The 15,001-nt window shown below is 48.6% G+C and overlaps 3 protein-coding genes across 3 annotated transcripts in view; 2 read left to right on the top strand and 1 right to left on the bottom strand.

The window, feature by feature from the left end:
- pmpcb (peptidase, mitochondrial processing subunit beta) overlaps positions 1-1,646 on the top strand; it is a 3,879-nt gene extending 2,233 nt beyond the window's left edge. Inside the window, exons 6-12 of the mRNA XM_034865361.1 lie at positions 263-429; positions 514-657; positions 735-895; positions 972-1,057; positions 1,138-1,226; positions 1,317-1,392; positions 1,471-1,646. Coding sequence (XP_034721252.1) covers positions 263-429; positions 514-657; positions 735-895; positions 972-1,057; positions 1,138-1,226; positions 1,317-1,392; positions 1,471-1,535 — 788 coding nt within the window. The 3' untranslated portion in view covers positions 1,536-1,646. The remainder of the gene's footprint in view (positions 1-262; positions 430-513; positions 658-734; positions 896-971; positions 1,058-1,137; positions 1,227-1,316; positions 1,393-1,470) is intronic.
- dnajc2 (DnaJ (Hsp40) homolog, subfamily C, member 2) lies at positions 1,580-9,091 on the bottom strand. Its single transcript, XM_034865370.1, has 16 exons — positions 8,924-9,091; positions 8,138-8,328; positions 7,693-7,768; positions 7,512-7,610; positions 7,188-7,410; positions 7,029-7,094; positions 6,823-6,914; positions 6,521-6,642; positions 5,717-5,866; positions 5,552-5,640; positions 5,388-5,457; positions 5,089-5,282; positions 4,383-4,483; positions 3,568-3,678; positions 3,327-3,478; positions 1,580-1,734 (listed from the first exon to the last, which is right to left on the bottom strand). The coding sequence occupies exons 1-16, from the start codon at positions 8,976-8,978 to the stop codon at positions 1,666-1,668; spliced, it is 1,860 nt and encodes a 619-aa protein (XP_034721261.1). The 5' UTR covers positions 8,979-9,091; the 3' UTR covers positions 1,580-1,665.
- A 136-nt stretch (positions 9,092-9,227) lies between these two features.
- On the top strand, positions 9,228-14,804 carry psmc2 (proteasome 26S subunit, ATPase 2). The gene is made up of 12 exons (XM_034865371.1): positions 9,228-9,505; positions 9,786-9,823; positions 10,004-10,085; positions 10,210-10,309; positions 10,412-10,543; positions 10,631-10,703; positions 10,808-10,903; positions 10,991-11,155; positions 11,271-11,358; positions 12,602-12,804; positions 12,941-13,037; positions 14,512-14,804. Exons 1-12 carry the CDS (start codon positions 9,436-9,438, stop codon positions 14,667-14,669), a joined length of 1,302 nt encoding a protein of 433 aa, XP_034721262.1. The 5' UTR covers positions 9,228-9,435; the 3' UTR covers positions 14,670-14,804.
- Positions 14,805-15,001: the final 197 nt, after the last annotated feature.

Raw genomic sequence — 15,001 nt, 5'->3', positions numbered from 1 at the left:
TCTAGGTGTAGAGGTGTGTGTAGGTGTAGGTGTGTGTAGGTGTGTGTGTAGGTGTGTGTGTAGGTGTATGTGTGGGGGTAGGTGCTGAGGCTAGCTGTAGCTCAGTGGTAGAGTGGTGAAGACACTGAACCCCGAGTTGCTCCATCAGGGTGTAGATGTGTGTGTGTGTTTGTGTGTGTGAGAGAGCAGGTGGCTCGGCCTCGGCCACAGTGTGTGAAAGGTTCCTGTCCTACGTAAAAGACTCAAAACCACTATATAACAGTCCATTTAGAGTGTGTGTGTCTCCCTCTCTCTCTCTCTCTCTCTCTCTCTCCAGGGGTTTCCCACGACCAGCTGGTCGATTTGGCCCAGCATCATTTTGGAAAGCTTCCCTCCACGTACCGCGGCGAAGCCCCGGCCCTTCCTCCGTGCCACTTCACGGGAAGCGAGGTACGTAGCGCGTCTTCTCCCGGCTAACGGACCAGGTGTTGAAAACACCCCCCCCCGGCTCACCGTGGTCCGTCTCCCCTTCAGATCCGCGTGCGGGACGACAAGATGCCCCTGGCCCACATCGCCGTGGCCGTGGAGGCCGTCGGGTGGCCCCACCCCGACACCGTCCCGCTCATGGTGGCCAACACGCTCATCGGGAACTGGGACCGGTCCTTTGGCGGAGGAGTGGTGAGTAAAACCTCGATCCGACACACTTGACCCCCCCTTTATAGCTAAACCCCCACTGTGTGTGTGTGTGTGTCCAGAACCTGTCCAGTAAACTGGCTCAGGTGGCCTGTCGGGGGAACCTGTGCCACAGCTTCCAGTCCTTCAACACCTGCTACACGGACACGGGCCTGTGGGGCCTCTACATGGTCTGCGAGCCCGGCACCGTGGACGAGATGATGCGCTACGCTCTGATGGAATGGTGAGTGCGAATCCGCTAGGACGCGTCCCGCAGAAACCGTGGCCTGGTCTAACCGGGTCTCGTCTGTCCCCGCTAGGATGTCCCTCTGTGCCGGCGTGACGGAAAGCGAGGTGGCGCGGGCCAAGAATCTCCTCAAGACCAACATGCTCCTGCATCTCGACGGTAAGACCGCCACCGGTCGGACCGGGACTGCCCCAGATCCCACGGCGTCCCCTGACCCCGTTTCTCCTTCCTTTGTCCAGGATCCACCCCCGTCTGCGAGGACATCGGCAGACAGATGCTGTGCTACGGACGCAGGATCCCTCTGCACGAGCTGGAAGCCAGGATCGAGGTGAGTTGATGTTGTCTCCATAATAATGATGCTATTATAATAATAATAATAATGACTCTTTCCTGCCCCCCCTCCCTACCGCCCCCCCAGGCCGTCGACGCCGAGACCGTCAAGGACGTGTGTACCAAGTACATCTACAACAGGGCTCCCGCCATCGCGGCTGTCGGTGAGTCCCTCTAAAGGCAGCGTTGTAGAGGATAATAAACCTCTCCCTTCCTCTAAAACCCCCTCCTTCATGGCCCAGGTCCCGTGGAGCGGCTGCCGGACTACGACGCCGTCCGCAGCGGGATGTTCTGGATGAGGACCTGACCGGCGGACCGGCTCCGAGGACAAACTGCACACGCACACACGGCTGACATATTTATGCATCTTCTTTAATACAAAATAAAGACCAACACAACAATGTTAAAATAACAGATACTATTGCTTGGGATTCTTGTCATTTTTTACTCTTGCCTGCCACGTTTTCCTGGGCAGCCTTCTTGGCTTTAACCATCTCCACCAGTTCCTGTCACACAAGAAGAAGAAGAAGAAGAAGAAGAAGAAGGTGTTAGAGTGAAAGCCAATCTACCAGTTCTAGGGACCAGGGGGAACAGAAACATGGCCGCATGTCACCCTAAAAACACGTTACACAACACCCTTTCAAGGCATACGTGCTCTATTAAGGACAAAAGAATTGCTTATTTAGCATAATGGCTAATGTCCAGGAAGTTATAATTTTGTGTAGGGACTCAAATATTTAGGTGAAACCTTCATTTTGACAATGTTCCCAACGAGACAGAGGCACATTTTTCCATCTCTGAAGGTCTAAGGTTAACTTGTCTCACTTTTAACCCAAATTAGCAGCCGACAGATACTCGGAGCGAGAGTGAAATCCCCCAAGTAGCAAAGCGGCTGTGCTAATGGGATAGCTACGCTCTTATTCAAAATGTATTTTATATATCCATATCTAGAATATAATACGTGTTCGATAGCCTAGACATGTCCCTCGCTCTAGCGGCAGATATTCACAGAAGATGGCGTTTGTTTCGACGCTAGCTTGTGCTGTTGCATGTAATCTCACCCGGTTTATGAAGTATTCAGGATGTGGAATGGATGAAAAGAGGACACACTTCCCCCCCAATAACCTCCTCTACACAGATCTGTTACCAGGCCGCAGTACAGCTCCATCATTTCAGGCGTTAAAACCTAGTCCATTTGGCATCGCTCCCCGTCCCAAACGGCTCCTTTAATACACCAACAAGCGCTCTATTAAATCTCTGACACCTGGTTGGATCAGAGTAACAGTGCTGCTGTTCTTATCGAGTCGGCTCTCTTCCACTCCCCTGGAACTTAAGATTGAGAGCTGGTCTTTCTTCTCCGGCATTATTGCTGAAAACTATCAGGTACAGGGTCTATGTCTCCGAGGCTCCAAAACAGACGTTAGACGAACAGAAACATGGCCGCATGTGTGTGACGCAGGGAACGCTCTCTCTTCCCATTGGTCGATGAACGCGTCGTGGAACTCGACACGCTAGGCCAGGGGTTCCCGAACGTCAGCCCAAGACCCAAAAGAGAGATTTGGTGTCTACCCGGGACCCACATTTACATAAATACACCATGAACCATTGTAACATCTACATTGTTTAAACTGTGGACAAAAGACCATGAATTTAAATGTATATGGAGTATATTTATTCCATTATAAAAGGAAACAAAAACAGAAAAGGTCTCTATTCTCCTTTCTAAGAGAGAGAGAGATCTCTTCACATAAGATAGATATGCATTTTAATCAACAATTGGCGACCCAATTAAAACGGGTCTGGGTCCCGACCCTAAGTTTTGGGAAACACTGCGCTAGACTTCCTTGCAAAGCGCCCCAGGTGTTAGCCCGATCCCGACCCCAGTCCTCGGCCACGACGTCGAACGTTGGTCTGCGTGTGAAACGCCAGGATCACACTACACAGATTCACATGACTACACATGAATTTGTGTAGTGTGATCCTGGCGTTTCACGCGTTACCAATATTTTAATAATAATTTATGTTTTTCTATCCACGTCAACTGGCAGGATAAACATGTTGCAAAAGACGCAGATTCTGGTCTGGAGGGGCGTCTTACCTTGTACCTCTTCATACAGTCCTTCTTGCTGCGTCCCGGGACGGCGACGGCGATCTTCTCCCAGCGCTCGGGGGTGCTGACCGGGTAGGTCTTCAGGGCCTGTTCCAGGAGCTTCTGTTCCTCCGTGGTCCAGGAGGCGGCGCTGCCGGAGCCTGAGGGGCGAGACGGGGCGGGTCAATGCGGAGTAATGCGTCTGGACCGGATAGAACCGGCGGGTTTTAGGTCTAGACCACGGTCTCACCGTCAAAGCGCTCCGAGGGCACGGCGTTGTCGATGGTGGGCGCCACGGCGCCGTGTTCCTTCTTGAACTTCTCGAAGGCCTTCCTGTTTATCTCGTCCTTCTGGACCGGATCTGGGGAGGGGACCGTAACACCTCTGGTGACTGTTGCATCCTCAAACATGTCATAACATCATGTCTAAGCATGTGTCTAATGTTGATTGATCGCCGTACATAATCAAAGCTTTTAAAAGCATAAAACAACTTCTTTTTACATACATTAAAACACGTATGTATGTATTTGAGAGCTTGCTGCATTCCACACATGCAAAATGGATCTTAAAGTGACCACATGCAACTTTTGTTTGTCTCTAAAGCTCTGTAATTTTTCATAAAACGGTCTTATAACGGTACCAACGGTGAATGTACATATATTTTTATTGAGGCATCTGCCCGGTCTCTGCTTTCCCTAAAAAGTCACCGATGTCTTCCTAACACCGGAAAGCATGTCGAGTAAAAACACAGACGTCTTCTTACTTTATAGTTATATTTTAATAAAAGAGCCTTTTTAATGTCCACTGGAGTTTCTCAGCTTCCCTCTAGGAACATCAAACCATTAAAACTGCTTGTCATTAGCACGGCTACTGTTACTTTTATACTTTAAGTACATTTCCAAGCCTGTACTTTGTTACTTTAACTTGAGTAAAGAGGCTAAATCAGTATTTAAGTACTACACTGAGTATTTCTGTCCTTCTACTTTAGGCCTCTCTGCCTCCCCGTACTACTAGCCCGGTAAAAACAGCCCACTAGTGTTAATAGTGGACTCGGTGTGAGCTCACCTAGCCGCTGGAGGTTCTTGGCCTTGTTGATGACGTCCTTGGCGGTCCTCTTCAGGCCGCTGGTGGAGTGCAGGTTCATGTAGTTGGCGATAACTTCCCATCTGGAAGGAAAACACACAATCAGACCTCCAAAAACACTGCAAATTGGAGTTAAAAATCCAAAGTTTTCCACATTTTAACAATTCGGCTACATAGGGATTAGCCGGGAGATCCCTCGCACCGAACCCAACGCTTTGGTTACACTAACGGGAGAAATAAAAGAGGGAAAATAGAGTGAAAGAGTCGGAAGAAAAGCTGGTTGGAGGAGAAAAGGTGTGTCTGACTCTGGTTGGGACTCCTCCGTGCAGAAGAACCAGGGATGGATCCAGTCTCTACGAAGCGGGCTGACTAAACCAGGACGGACTGAGACCTGCCTGCGTTGTTTTGTATTTTAAGAGCCAATTTCTCCACAGCATGAATACAGATGGATTATCCCTTCGTTTGTTGTGTGATCCCAATGGGCTTCAGGAAATGAAACCCTCTCATGTAACATGGCTTAGACGGATGCACTTGTTCTTCAATCTACGTCACATGTAAACATCAGGGAAAGGACATCAACGAGGTCTCCAGCCTAAAAGGTACAGTCGCAAAACAGCTTTTAAGATAATAAAGAGGCCTTGTTTACACTATAGGCAGCGTGTGTGTGTGTGTGTGTGTGTGTGTGTACCTGGCGTTGGTCCCAGCAGGGAACAGGTTGACAGCTTTAATGAGCAGCTGGAGGTCCTCCTCGTTCCAGCCCTTGCCCCCCCCTCCTCCTCCTCCTCCTCCTCCTCCGCTGGCCTGCTCAGCGCTGCGGGCCGCCTGCCTCATCTGGACCTCGGCCTCCTTCTCCCGCTGCAGCTGGGCGTTCACCTCCTGCACCTGGGGGGGGGGGGGGGTATATATATATCCACTGATGCTCGTTCCCTTAACAGCCGTCTCCTCTGTTAGCTCCCAAATAAACTAAATGTCAAAGTCCCTTTTTACCTGCTTCTCCACAGCTACCTTGCTGTCCTCTTTGGAGCCCGAGGCCAGGACTTCATTCAGGGACTGCAGCCTGGAAACAGACAAAGACCGTCAAATACAGTTCCACACGCTGACCGGGTCTCAGCTGAAGGATCAGGACCGGGACCACCTGACGTGGACTGTACCTGGTGAGCTCCAGGCGATCACAGAGCTTCTCCACCTCCTCCATCATCTTCACGCTGTCGGCCTCGTCCTCAGCGAAGTAATTCCAGTTCTGTGGAGGGAGGAGACGTTAGATCCAGCGCTAATGCTAATGCTAATGGGGGTTTCCAGAGTCAGGGGTACTGAACCTTGCAGGTGGTCCTGAGTTTCTGCCGCTCCTTCTTGATGGCCTTCTTCTGGATCTCCTTCTCCTTCTTGGCCTGCTGGGCTAGCTGCTTGGCCTCCTCTTCCTCCTTGGCCTTGGCCAACCGGACGGCCTCCAGCTCCGCCTGCCGGGCCTGGAACGCACGCACACGGGACACCGACCGATGAGCGCGTGCCACAGGGACGACGCGTCAAAGGTTCAGACACCAAAACGTAAACCGGGACCCATCAGACGCTCGATATCGGCCTTTGATCTACAGCTCAGAACCTGATTTAGACCACTTTACTGAAGGCTCTGTTCCATTTAGGTCTCCTAAACGGTGAGAGATTAAGCTACATATCCAAAAAAGATCATACGGGGTAAATACCCTAAAAATATTCGGTTTTGTGCGCTCTTCGGGAAAGTCCACGTTATCTCCAGCCTCGTCAGACCCAAACCAGCAAGCATTGTTTATGTGTGGAAACCTGATCCACCTTCTTCCTCTGTGCCGTAGACAGGGTTTTTACTGCTAGGAGGAATTTGTAGCGCCCCCCCAAAGAGGTTTGAGGCAGCCCCAAAGGCACCAAAATGATAAGAATACTAACAGTGACTCAAATCCTCCCTAATTAAGGTTAGGAGCTAATTGAGAGCTAAAAACCAAAAAACCGTTAAATAAACCGGACATAAACTTGAATATGACCCATTTTGTTAATTGGGGTTTTATTGACTCAAGCGTAGTATACTTGTTCATCAGATATCACGGATACCCGACCCGAGCCTGTTCCCAGTCCACGTGAGTGAGACTTACTCGCTCCTTCTCCTCCTGCTCTCTCTTCTTGGCTTCCACCTTGGCCTTCTTCTCGGACTCCTTCCTGGCTTTCTCTTCTTCTTTGAATTTCTTTATCCTAGGGTCACAGCTGTAGGCCGTATCTGCAGCGAGGAGACACAAGACATCACAGTTGGTACTGAAAGCAGAGTCTCTACTGGGAGGGGTGCCGGTAGCCTACAATATACTTAATATCCTTAATATCCATAATATCCATAATATCCTTAATATCCATAATATCCATATCATTCATGGGGCAGTGGGTTCTGGCTCTGAGACTGTACCAACTAGTGTTCGTATTCTGTTCATCTCCTCCTTCTTCCTCTGAGCCCTGGAGGCTCGGTTCTGCTTCTCAATCCATCTCCTCTCATCTCGACTGAGAGAGAGAGAGAGAGAGAGAGAGAGAGAGACGTCAGTCGCATGCACACAGGGTGGGTTCTTGTCTCTCAGACACACACACACACACACACACACACACACACACACTCACCACTCAGCCTTCTCCTTCTCTTCTTCATCCAGGTATGAGAACTCCCTCCATGAATCAAAGTTGTACCTTTAAACAGAAATTGACATTTTTTTGTGACACAACACTCAAATCCCTCTAACTTCTCGCTAGGCAGCAGCGGTGAAAACCTCCCCCGCTCACCAGAAGGAGTAGAAACTGTCGACTTCTTCGAAGGAGGACTCCATGGTTCCGAGTTTGGGGACGTGCTTTTTGGTGGACCACCTGGCGTTCCTGTCGAAGACGGGCGCGAACACCTCCGTGAACTTCTCCTTGCCTTCGCTCTTGGAAGGCACGGCGTTGTCGAAGGTGGGGTCCACGCTGTCGAAGGCTCGCCTCTTCACGGGGTCCGACAGGATCTCTATAGCTGAGGGGGAGACCGGGACACACGGAGAGACCAGCACGGTGACGTCAGGGTCTCCAGGCTTAATGTCAGTGCTGGTTCCAATAAGAGGACTTGTTAGATACCTTTAGTTATACAGGTGAAGTAGTCGTTGTCCCCCTCGACAATCTGCTCCCCTGCAGCTTTCCTCTTGTCGGGGTGGTGCTTCAACACGATCCCCTTGTCTGTTGAGGAACAGCAGAGGACGTGAGTCCAGCACCAACTAGAGCAAGGATCCGTGAGACCGGGACCAGGAGCTATACTCACGGGCTGCTTTGATCTGCTTTTGCGTGGCTTTGTACCTCAGGTGTGGCAGTCCGAGGACAGCGTAGTGGTCTTGATTCTGACAAAACGAGAGTGGGAAAAGCGTTTAAAGGACTAGAGGACTCGGTGAATAACTACAGAATATGAATGAAAGGTTACTGCAACGTCCACTAGTTTCTGCCTCTACTTCCTGGGTCTTCAGGCTCCCCAGTCACACAATCCAGGGACTACCAGTCTGGCCCAGTCTGTCCCAGTCTGGTCCAGTCTGGTCCAGTCTTAATTCATAGCATTCACACATTTCTCAGTCCTGTATTCCTTTTTAAAAAGGACAGGAGGAAGATTTAAGAGTTGTACTGAGATTAACTGGTCCCGGTTCAGGTCTTTCCTCAACTAATCTAAACCGGAAGCAGAGACTTGTCTTCCCGGGACGTGAGAGTCTGACCGATACCTTCCAGTCTTTGGGGTCAAGTGTTCGCAGCATGGGGTACTCCTCCAGCTGGAATTCTTCATCCTCCGACTCCTCCGAGGACTCCTCTTCCTCCTCCAACTCCTGGAAGGAGACCGACGCGTTCCGGTTCCTCCTCCTCACGTAGGCCTCGAACCACCGGCCCACCGGCTCCACCTGGATCTGCACAGAGGCTGAAGGGGGGGCAGAGGGGACAGGGAGGTCAGAAACCCCGCTGGTCCTCGTCCACAACATGGAGCCCCAATGTGGCCAATGCTAATATTAATATTTGACTGTTTCTCTCACATAAGGATCCCATAATCTGGCTTTTAAAGGACTTGAGCCACGTACTGTTTTAGGGTGTCCCCCTACCAGGACAGGGTTTAGGTCCCCAGGGGACATTTTCAACACGTGACTCATATTTGTCATAACCTCTGGCGTTTTCTACGTCCTAGACACAGTTATGGGAGTTATAATTAGTCCAAAATGATATGTACGAAGAACGTCACATTCCCAGTCAAGAGCGGCTAACTAGCATGTGTTGAGCTCGTGTCAAGTGCGCTAATGAGCTCGGCTAGCTTATGAAAACATGAATTATGAAAACATGAATGAATACCAGCATTTAGACCCGTCCCAGCTCTGAGTTAGCTGCTAAAATTAGCTTAGCCGTGCTAGCTGCGTGCTGACAACTACATAGCAACCGTCTTCATGTATTCCATTGGTGAGTTAGCTTAGCTTAGCTTAGTTTAGCTAACGTTAACCGGCCACCGGCCTCTGTCGCGTGCTTACCGGCAGCGGCGGTGAAGACGCCGGTCTCGTCGCCGTCCAGCGCTTCTAACAACATCTTGGAAAGGTAAACCACGTGGACATTCACGTGCCGAAGTTATCAGGTAGGTGAGAGCTATCTTTCGACTGGGCTGGAGTCGGTGGTCCGCTCATTAACATACCACATGGGCCGGAGACGGCTGCGCTCTCACGCCGTTAACTCCGCGCAGCAACTATGGTTCCTAGTTACTGTAGTCAAGCAGCGTTTCTTTGTTGGAAAACGCACTGATATAACTATATAGATACAAAATCATTGGAAATGATTGAGTAATATTTATGATGAAATGTATGAGGGTTTTTCATGTATTAAAAATGTTGTTTTTAATTGGTGGTGCAACCTGAATAAAGTCCCGACGTGTGTTTCCGGTGACTGGCGGAAAGCGGCGGAAACCCAAAGCTGCTGTGTAATAGTACTGTTCGACTGCCAAAGAGCTCGCTCTTTTCTTCGTAAGAAAGTGTTTAAACCCAGATAAAAAATGCCGGACTATTTGGGAGACGACCAGAGGAAAACGAAGGATGAGGAGAAGGACGAAGGACCTATCAGAGGTAACGTTTTATCTAAGAAAATAAGTGTAAATGCTGAAAATGAACGTCGACAACAGCTAGCTAGCTTGCTAGCTACTTGGCTAACGTTAGCTGTGCTCGTTAAATAGACGGCTAGCTAATTTAGCTTGGTTAATGTAACATGTCAGATGTTTGCAGTGAATGCATCTAGTGTAAAACGTGCACCTTTGATGTGAAGTTAGTGAAGTAGTTTTATTACACTAGGGCTAGCGGCCTTATGACAGAATGCTAACCCATGCTAACGTTGTTGTCATCTCCACAGCTTTGGATGAAGGGGACATTGCTCTGCTGAAGACGTATGTAAGTACGGGCTAAGCTAAGCTAAGCTAGCACCACACTGATTCTGATCTAAAGTGGTGAAACTGGTCTCATTGGCGTTGTTATTCACATTTAAACTCGTTTTTGGGGTCGTTTTTAACACACACACACACATGCACATCGATTAAAAGTTGTGATGCTGTAGTTGCCGTGTGTGTTCAGGGTCAAAGCACCTACTCCAGGCAGATCAAACAAGTGGAAGACGACATCCAGCAGCTGCTCAAAAAGATCAACGAGTTGACAGGTGGGCCGTAAAAGCAGCAAGTGTGTGACTATTACTCGGTGTGTGTGACAGTTGTCAGTAGATCGCAGGCTCTGGATGCTGGATCGGGTTTGAAGTTCTCGGTGTGTTCTCTTGGCTCTGACAGGCATCAAGGAGTCGGACACGGGCCTGGCTCCACCGGCACTCTGGGACCTGGCTGCTGACAAACAGACTCTGCAGAGTGAACAGCCGCTGCAGGTGGCACGGTAAAATGAACGGGAAAAATGCATCCCCGTGGTTTTTTGAGTTTGTTTGATGGTTGAATTGTGAATGCATTTCCCGGATGTTTCAGTGTGTTATTCCCACAGATGCACAAAGATCATCAACGCGGACTCCGAGGACCCCAAATACATCATCAACGTCAAACAGTTTGCCAAGTTTGTGGTGGACCTGAGCGACCAGGTGGCCCCCACTGACATCGAGGAGGGCATGCGAGTCGGGTGAGGAAGACGGTTCTTTTAAACGTCTCAGTGTAGAACGTCTAGTGAGACGAGCTGCTGACTGTAGTGTCTCTTCTGGTCTCTCAGGGTGGACAGAAACAAGTATCAGATCCACATCCCCCTGCCCCCCAAGATTGACCCGACCGTCACCATGATGCAGGTCTGAATCCGCTTCACGACACCCGCGTTCTCCCACTTTCTCTCGTCTTTTACAATATGGTCACAAGCAAGCTGCAGCAGCAACTCGGTGTTCCTGTGTTGTAGGTGGAGGAGAAGCCCGATGTGACCTACAGTGATGTCGGGGGGTGTAAGGAGCAGATTGAGAAGCTGAGGGAAGTGGTCGAGACCCCCCTGCTCCACGTGAGTAGGGTGCCATCATACAGTTGGTACAGTAACCAGGACTGACTAAGATCCTGACTCATTTTGTCTTCCTCCTCCGCTCGCCAGCCCGAGAGGTTCGTCAATCTGGGTATCGAGCCTCCGAAAGGCGTGCTGCTGTTCGGGCCCCCCGGCACGGGGAAGACCCTGTGCGCCCGCGCCGTGGCCAACCGGACCGACGCCTGCTTCATCCGAGTCATCGGCTCGGAGCTGGTGCAGAAGTACGTGGGAGAGGTGAGTGGGAGGAGGGTCGGAGGAACGCACCCGGCGGACAAGAGCAGCCGTTAGATCGTGAAACCCGGACCACTGGAAGTATCACGTACCTCTCTGTGTGTGTGTGTGTGTGTAGGGAGCCAGGATGGTGCGGGAACTGTTTGAGATGGCCAGGACTAAGAAGGCTTGTCTGATCTTCTTTGATGAAATCGATGCCATCGGAGGTAAGGCTCACCCCACTGTCACTGTGTTTTATGATTTGACTTCAAGTACAGTACATTTTCACTTAGACTTATTAATCCCTTTGGGAGGAAATTAAAGTTACCAGCATCCGTTACAGCATGGAGGAGAAAAAAGAAGAATACAATACAAAAACACCAAAAACAAAGACATGAAATAATAATAACAATGCACAGGACAACACACAGTACATGTGTTTTTTTTTGAGGTGACTGGCAGCGGAGGCGGTCTGTTAGGACTAGGGATGGGGACGGGGACGGGGTGGGTCTCTGTGTGTCTGTGGGTCTGTGTAACGATCATTTTAAAACAGCTTAAACTACAAGGGTCAGGAACTAAGAAACTAACCGGTCAAGGCAGCGGTGGAACAGCAGCACCTGTGTTCCTCGAGGTTAATGTACCGTTCTTGTCAGCCTTTAGAGAACGTTATATTGGCTTCAGTTCCCCGTCTTAAAGCAGTGAAAATATTCTAAATATAGCTTGCTCTTTAACACGTTGGTTTTCGTTGGTGGTCCTGATTTTAGAGACTTCATTTAGCCGCTGCCACGGTCCAGGTTAGCGTCTGTGTCGGGACTCTTGTCTGCTTCTTCCCACTGCTGGCCAAAGTCATTATAGATTTGTAGATTTATTTATTTGATTAAGACAATACACATTAATCCACATTTCTTGAAATGCGCCAGTGTTGGCCAGTGGTCTAATTTTCAACTGTAGTCCTAGTTATTCAGCATGCATGTCTTTATGGGGGGAAGAAACCATAAAGACACACAGAGTCCACACAGAAAGGTCCGGATTCAAACCCAGAACCTTCTTGCTCTGAGGCAGAAGTCTGACCCTTTCAAAATAAGCCATATAAATGTATATTAAAAACACCGGTTGTGTTGCATTCCTTCTCTATGTACAATGCTTTCCTTCTGTCCTACAGTGAAATACTCATTTCTTTTAACCCTTGTGTTGTCTTCTCGTCAAACATGGAGGAAAAAAGAAAGTTTTTTTCTACATTATTATCACTTTTTCCCACATTAGTGTCACTTTTTCAATGTTGCGGCTTCTTTTTTTGATGCTTTTGGTGTTTTTTCCAACGTTTTGATACCTTTAGGGTTAGGGTACATTTTTAAATGAAAATGGGTCAATTTGACCCGAGGACAACATGAGGGTAAAAGTAGTGGTGAAAAACCTAGGAAACCACCTGACACACACACACTGACGTGTGTGTGTGTTTGAACCCGCCAGGTGCTCGGTTCGACGATGGCGCCGGTGGAGACAACGAGGTCCAGAGGACCATGCTGGAGCTCATCAACCAGCTAGACGGCTTCGACCCGCGAGGCAACATCAAAGTGCTGATGGCCACCAACCGACCGGACACCCTGGACCCGGCCCTGATGAGACCCGGACGCCTGGACAGGAAGATCGAGTTCAGCCTGCCGGACCTGGAGGTGAGGTCGTGTAGAAAGGTTGTGTCTGCTCACCGCTGCCTGCCTTTATGCAGTATTTGGGTGGGTGTGTGTGTGTGTGTGTGTGTGTGTGTGTAGCTGGTTTTCTAGCCTCACCTGTCTTTGTTTTGGGTTTCAGGGTCGCACACACATCTTCAAGATCCACGCCCGCTCCATGAGCGTGGAGAGGGACATTCGCTTTGAGCTGCTGGCTCGCCTCTGTCCCAACAGCACCGGTAAGACTGACGCAGCAGCACTCAATCTCCCATCTGACATTAGTGTTGCCTTGCTTCCTGTTCTAAAACCATAGCTATAATACTGATGTGTGTTCACTTTCTCTGTTGCTTATTTTACTGGAGTGGAGTACTGACTTCTAGGTGGTCTAGATCAGGGGTTCTCAAGCTTGTCTCAAGACACGGACCCCCTAACCAGAGGGGGAAACATAAGTCTATATAAAGAGGGCCAATGCAGCGATGTTATCAGATTAACTAAACAGCAGCCTTGTACCTGGAGAGTATTTAAATTCTAATCAAAAAAGGTGATAAACTTGGAAAAGACGGTAGAAAGAAGGAAGTAAGGTTGGAAATAAAAATAACTTTGAGGGCAACAAGTGACAAAAGAATTGAGTCAAAACCTTCAAAAAAGGCGACAAAAACATTGAAAAATGCGACAAGCTTGGAGAGAGAAAAAAGCCTAACTGAAAAACATTGTGCAAAAAAATTAACAAAAACTTGGAGGGCAACAAGTGACAAAATTCAAATATGCGACAAATTTCAAAGAAAGTGACTCACTTTAAAAGAAAAAGCAAGAAAAAAAGACAAACTCCAAAGAAAAAAGTAAGTAAGGGATAAAGGCAAGAATTGGTCAAAAACTTCATAAAATGTGGAGAGAAAAAAAGAAAAAGACTGAAGTAAGTACAACCTGGTTACTGAAAAACATCGTGCAAAAAATGTCACCTAACCCCTGCAGTCCTCCACAAGAGCCTCTAGGGGTCCACGTGCCCCCATTTGGGAACCCCTGCTCCGGACGACCGTTCCAAATTTGCCTTCAATGATTTGTCCACTGGTGTGACGTGACAGTCGTCACCGTCCAATTAAAAACAACCCATCTCTAAATTCAGCCATTTTGAATCTCTCAGCTGAACCAGAGGATTAAATGTTGACAAAATGCTCATTCTCACGTTTTTATTCAAAGGTTATCAGGTCACCTACATGCTCCCGATTTGGCAGAGCTTTGCTACATTTGTATTCTTTTTTTAGGCATGCATGCCTACGATTTGGCACGTGGTCGCTACGTTTTTAGAGATTGAGGCCCAGAAAATGTCGTAAACGTAGCAAAATAAGAAAATACAGGCAGTGCAGTCTCTGCAGATGCACTCACACCTCTTTTTTCTCTATCCAGTTCTTTTTAGGAAAATCCTTCTTAATGAGCCTTTTAATAGTTAAAATGAAAAGTTGATGATTCGTAGTGATGGTGGTTTCCATTGGACAGACTGGGTTTATTTACCTCAGACGGTCTGGATCTCATGATACAGATGAGGACAAAAAGGTCTTTCTACAGGTTTTGGAAACACGGAACAACGGTCCAAATGCAGTTAAACCGGTTCAGTTGTCATGACATCTCCAAAAACATGACTTCTACATGCTTTGTGCGTTCTGTAAGCTGAAGTTGATGTGTGTGTGTGTGTGTGTGTGTGTGTGTTCCCGCCAGGTGCCGAGATCCGCAGCGTGTGCACGGAGGCGGGAATGTTCGCGATCAGGGCCCGCAGGAAGATCGCCACGGAGAAGGACTTCCTGGAGGCCGTGAACAAGGTCATCAAGTCCTACGCCAAGTTCAGCGCCACGCCCAGATACATGACCTACAACTGAGAGTGTGTTTCTGTGTGTGTGTGGGTGTGTTCCACTTTGGCTTTTTACTGTCAAGAAAAGCAGAGAACGGAGTCAAAGATATCGTCTTTTGTTGTCACTTGTTCACTTAAAAATAAAAGTTTATTCCAGATTTGAGTGTGTGATCTGTAAAATCACCACATTTTAACTTTAAAGGCACCTTGTGTTCTACAAATACATCTTAAATAGGAAAACACACACAGGTTAGTGTTGGAAACACACTGCAACGACATGATACTGCAAGTTGACCTATGAGCAGCTTTCGCTGGTTTAAATACAATTACACACACAACACACAGAACATGTGTAAATCC

The sequence above is a fragment of the Etheostoma cragini genome, unplaced genomic scaffold (genome assembly GCF_013103735.1).
Source record: "Etheostoma cragini isolate CJK2018 unplaced genomic scaffold, CSU_Ecrag_1.0 ScbMSFa_1523, whole genome shotgun sequence".
In the NCBI taxonomy this organism is placed as follows: Eukaryota; Metazoa; Chordata; class Actinopteri; order Perciformes; family Percidae; genus Etheostoma; species Etheostoma cragini.
Note: the sequence above shows the minus strand (reverse complement) of the source record. Positions and strands in the feature narration are given on the sequence as shown.

Bases quoted from the DNA above. Each gene is read 5' to 3' on its own strand.
- dnajc2 (XM_034865370.1), bottom strand. From the start codon at position 8,978: ATGTTGTTAGAAGCGCTGGACGGCGACGAGACCGGCGTCTTCACCGCC. The intron at 5,283-5,387 runs GTAAAAAGGGAC...CCCCCCCCCCAG, and splicing joins AGGTAGCTGTGGAGAAGCAG to GTGCAGGAGGTGAACGCCCA. The intron at 3,479-3,567 runs GTGAGACCGTGG...CTCGCCCCTCAG, and splicing joins GCCCTCGGAGCGCTTTGACG to GCTCCGGCAGCGCCGCCTCC.
- psmc2 (XM_034865371.1), top strand. From the start codon at position 9,436: ATGCCGGACTATTTGGGAGACGACCAGAGGAAAACGAAGGATGAGGAG. The intron at 9,824-10,003 runs GTAAGTACGGGC...GTGTGTGTTCAG, and splicing joins TTGCTCTGCTGAAGACGTAT to GGTCAAAGCACCTACTCCAG. The intron at 12,805-12,940 runs GTGAGGTCGTGT...TTTGGGTTTCAG, and splicing joins TCAGCCTGCCGGACCTGGAG to GGTCGCACACACATCTTCAA.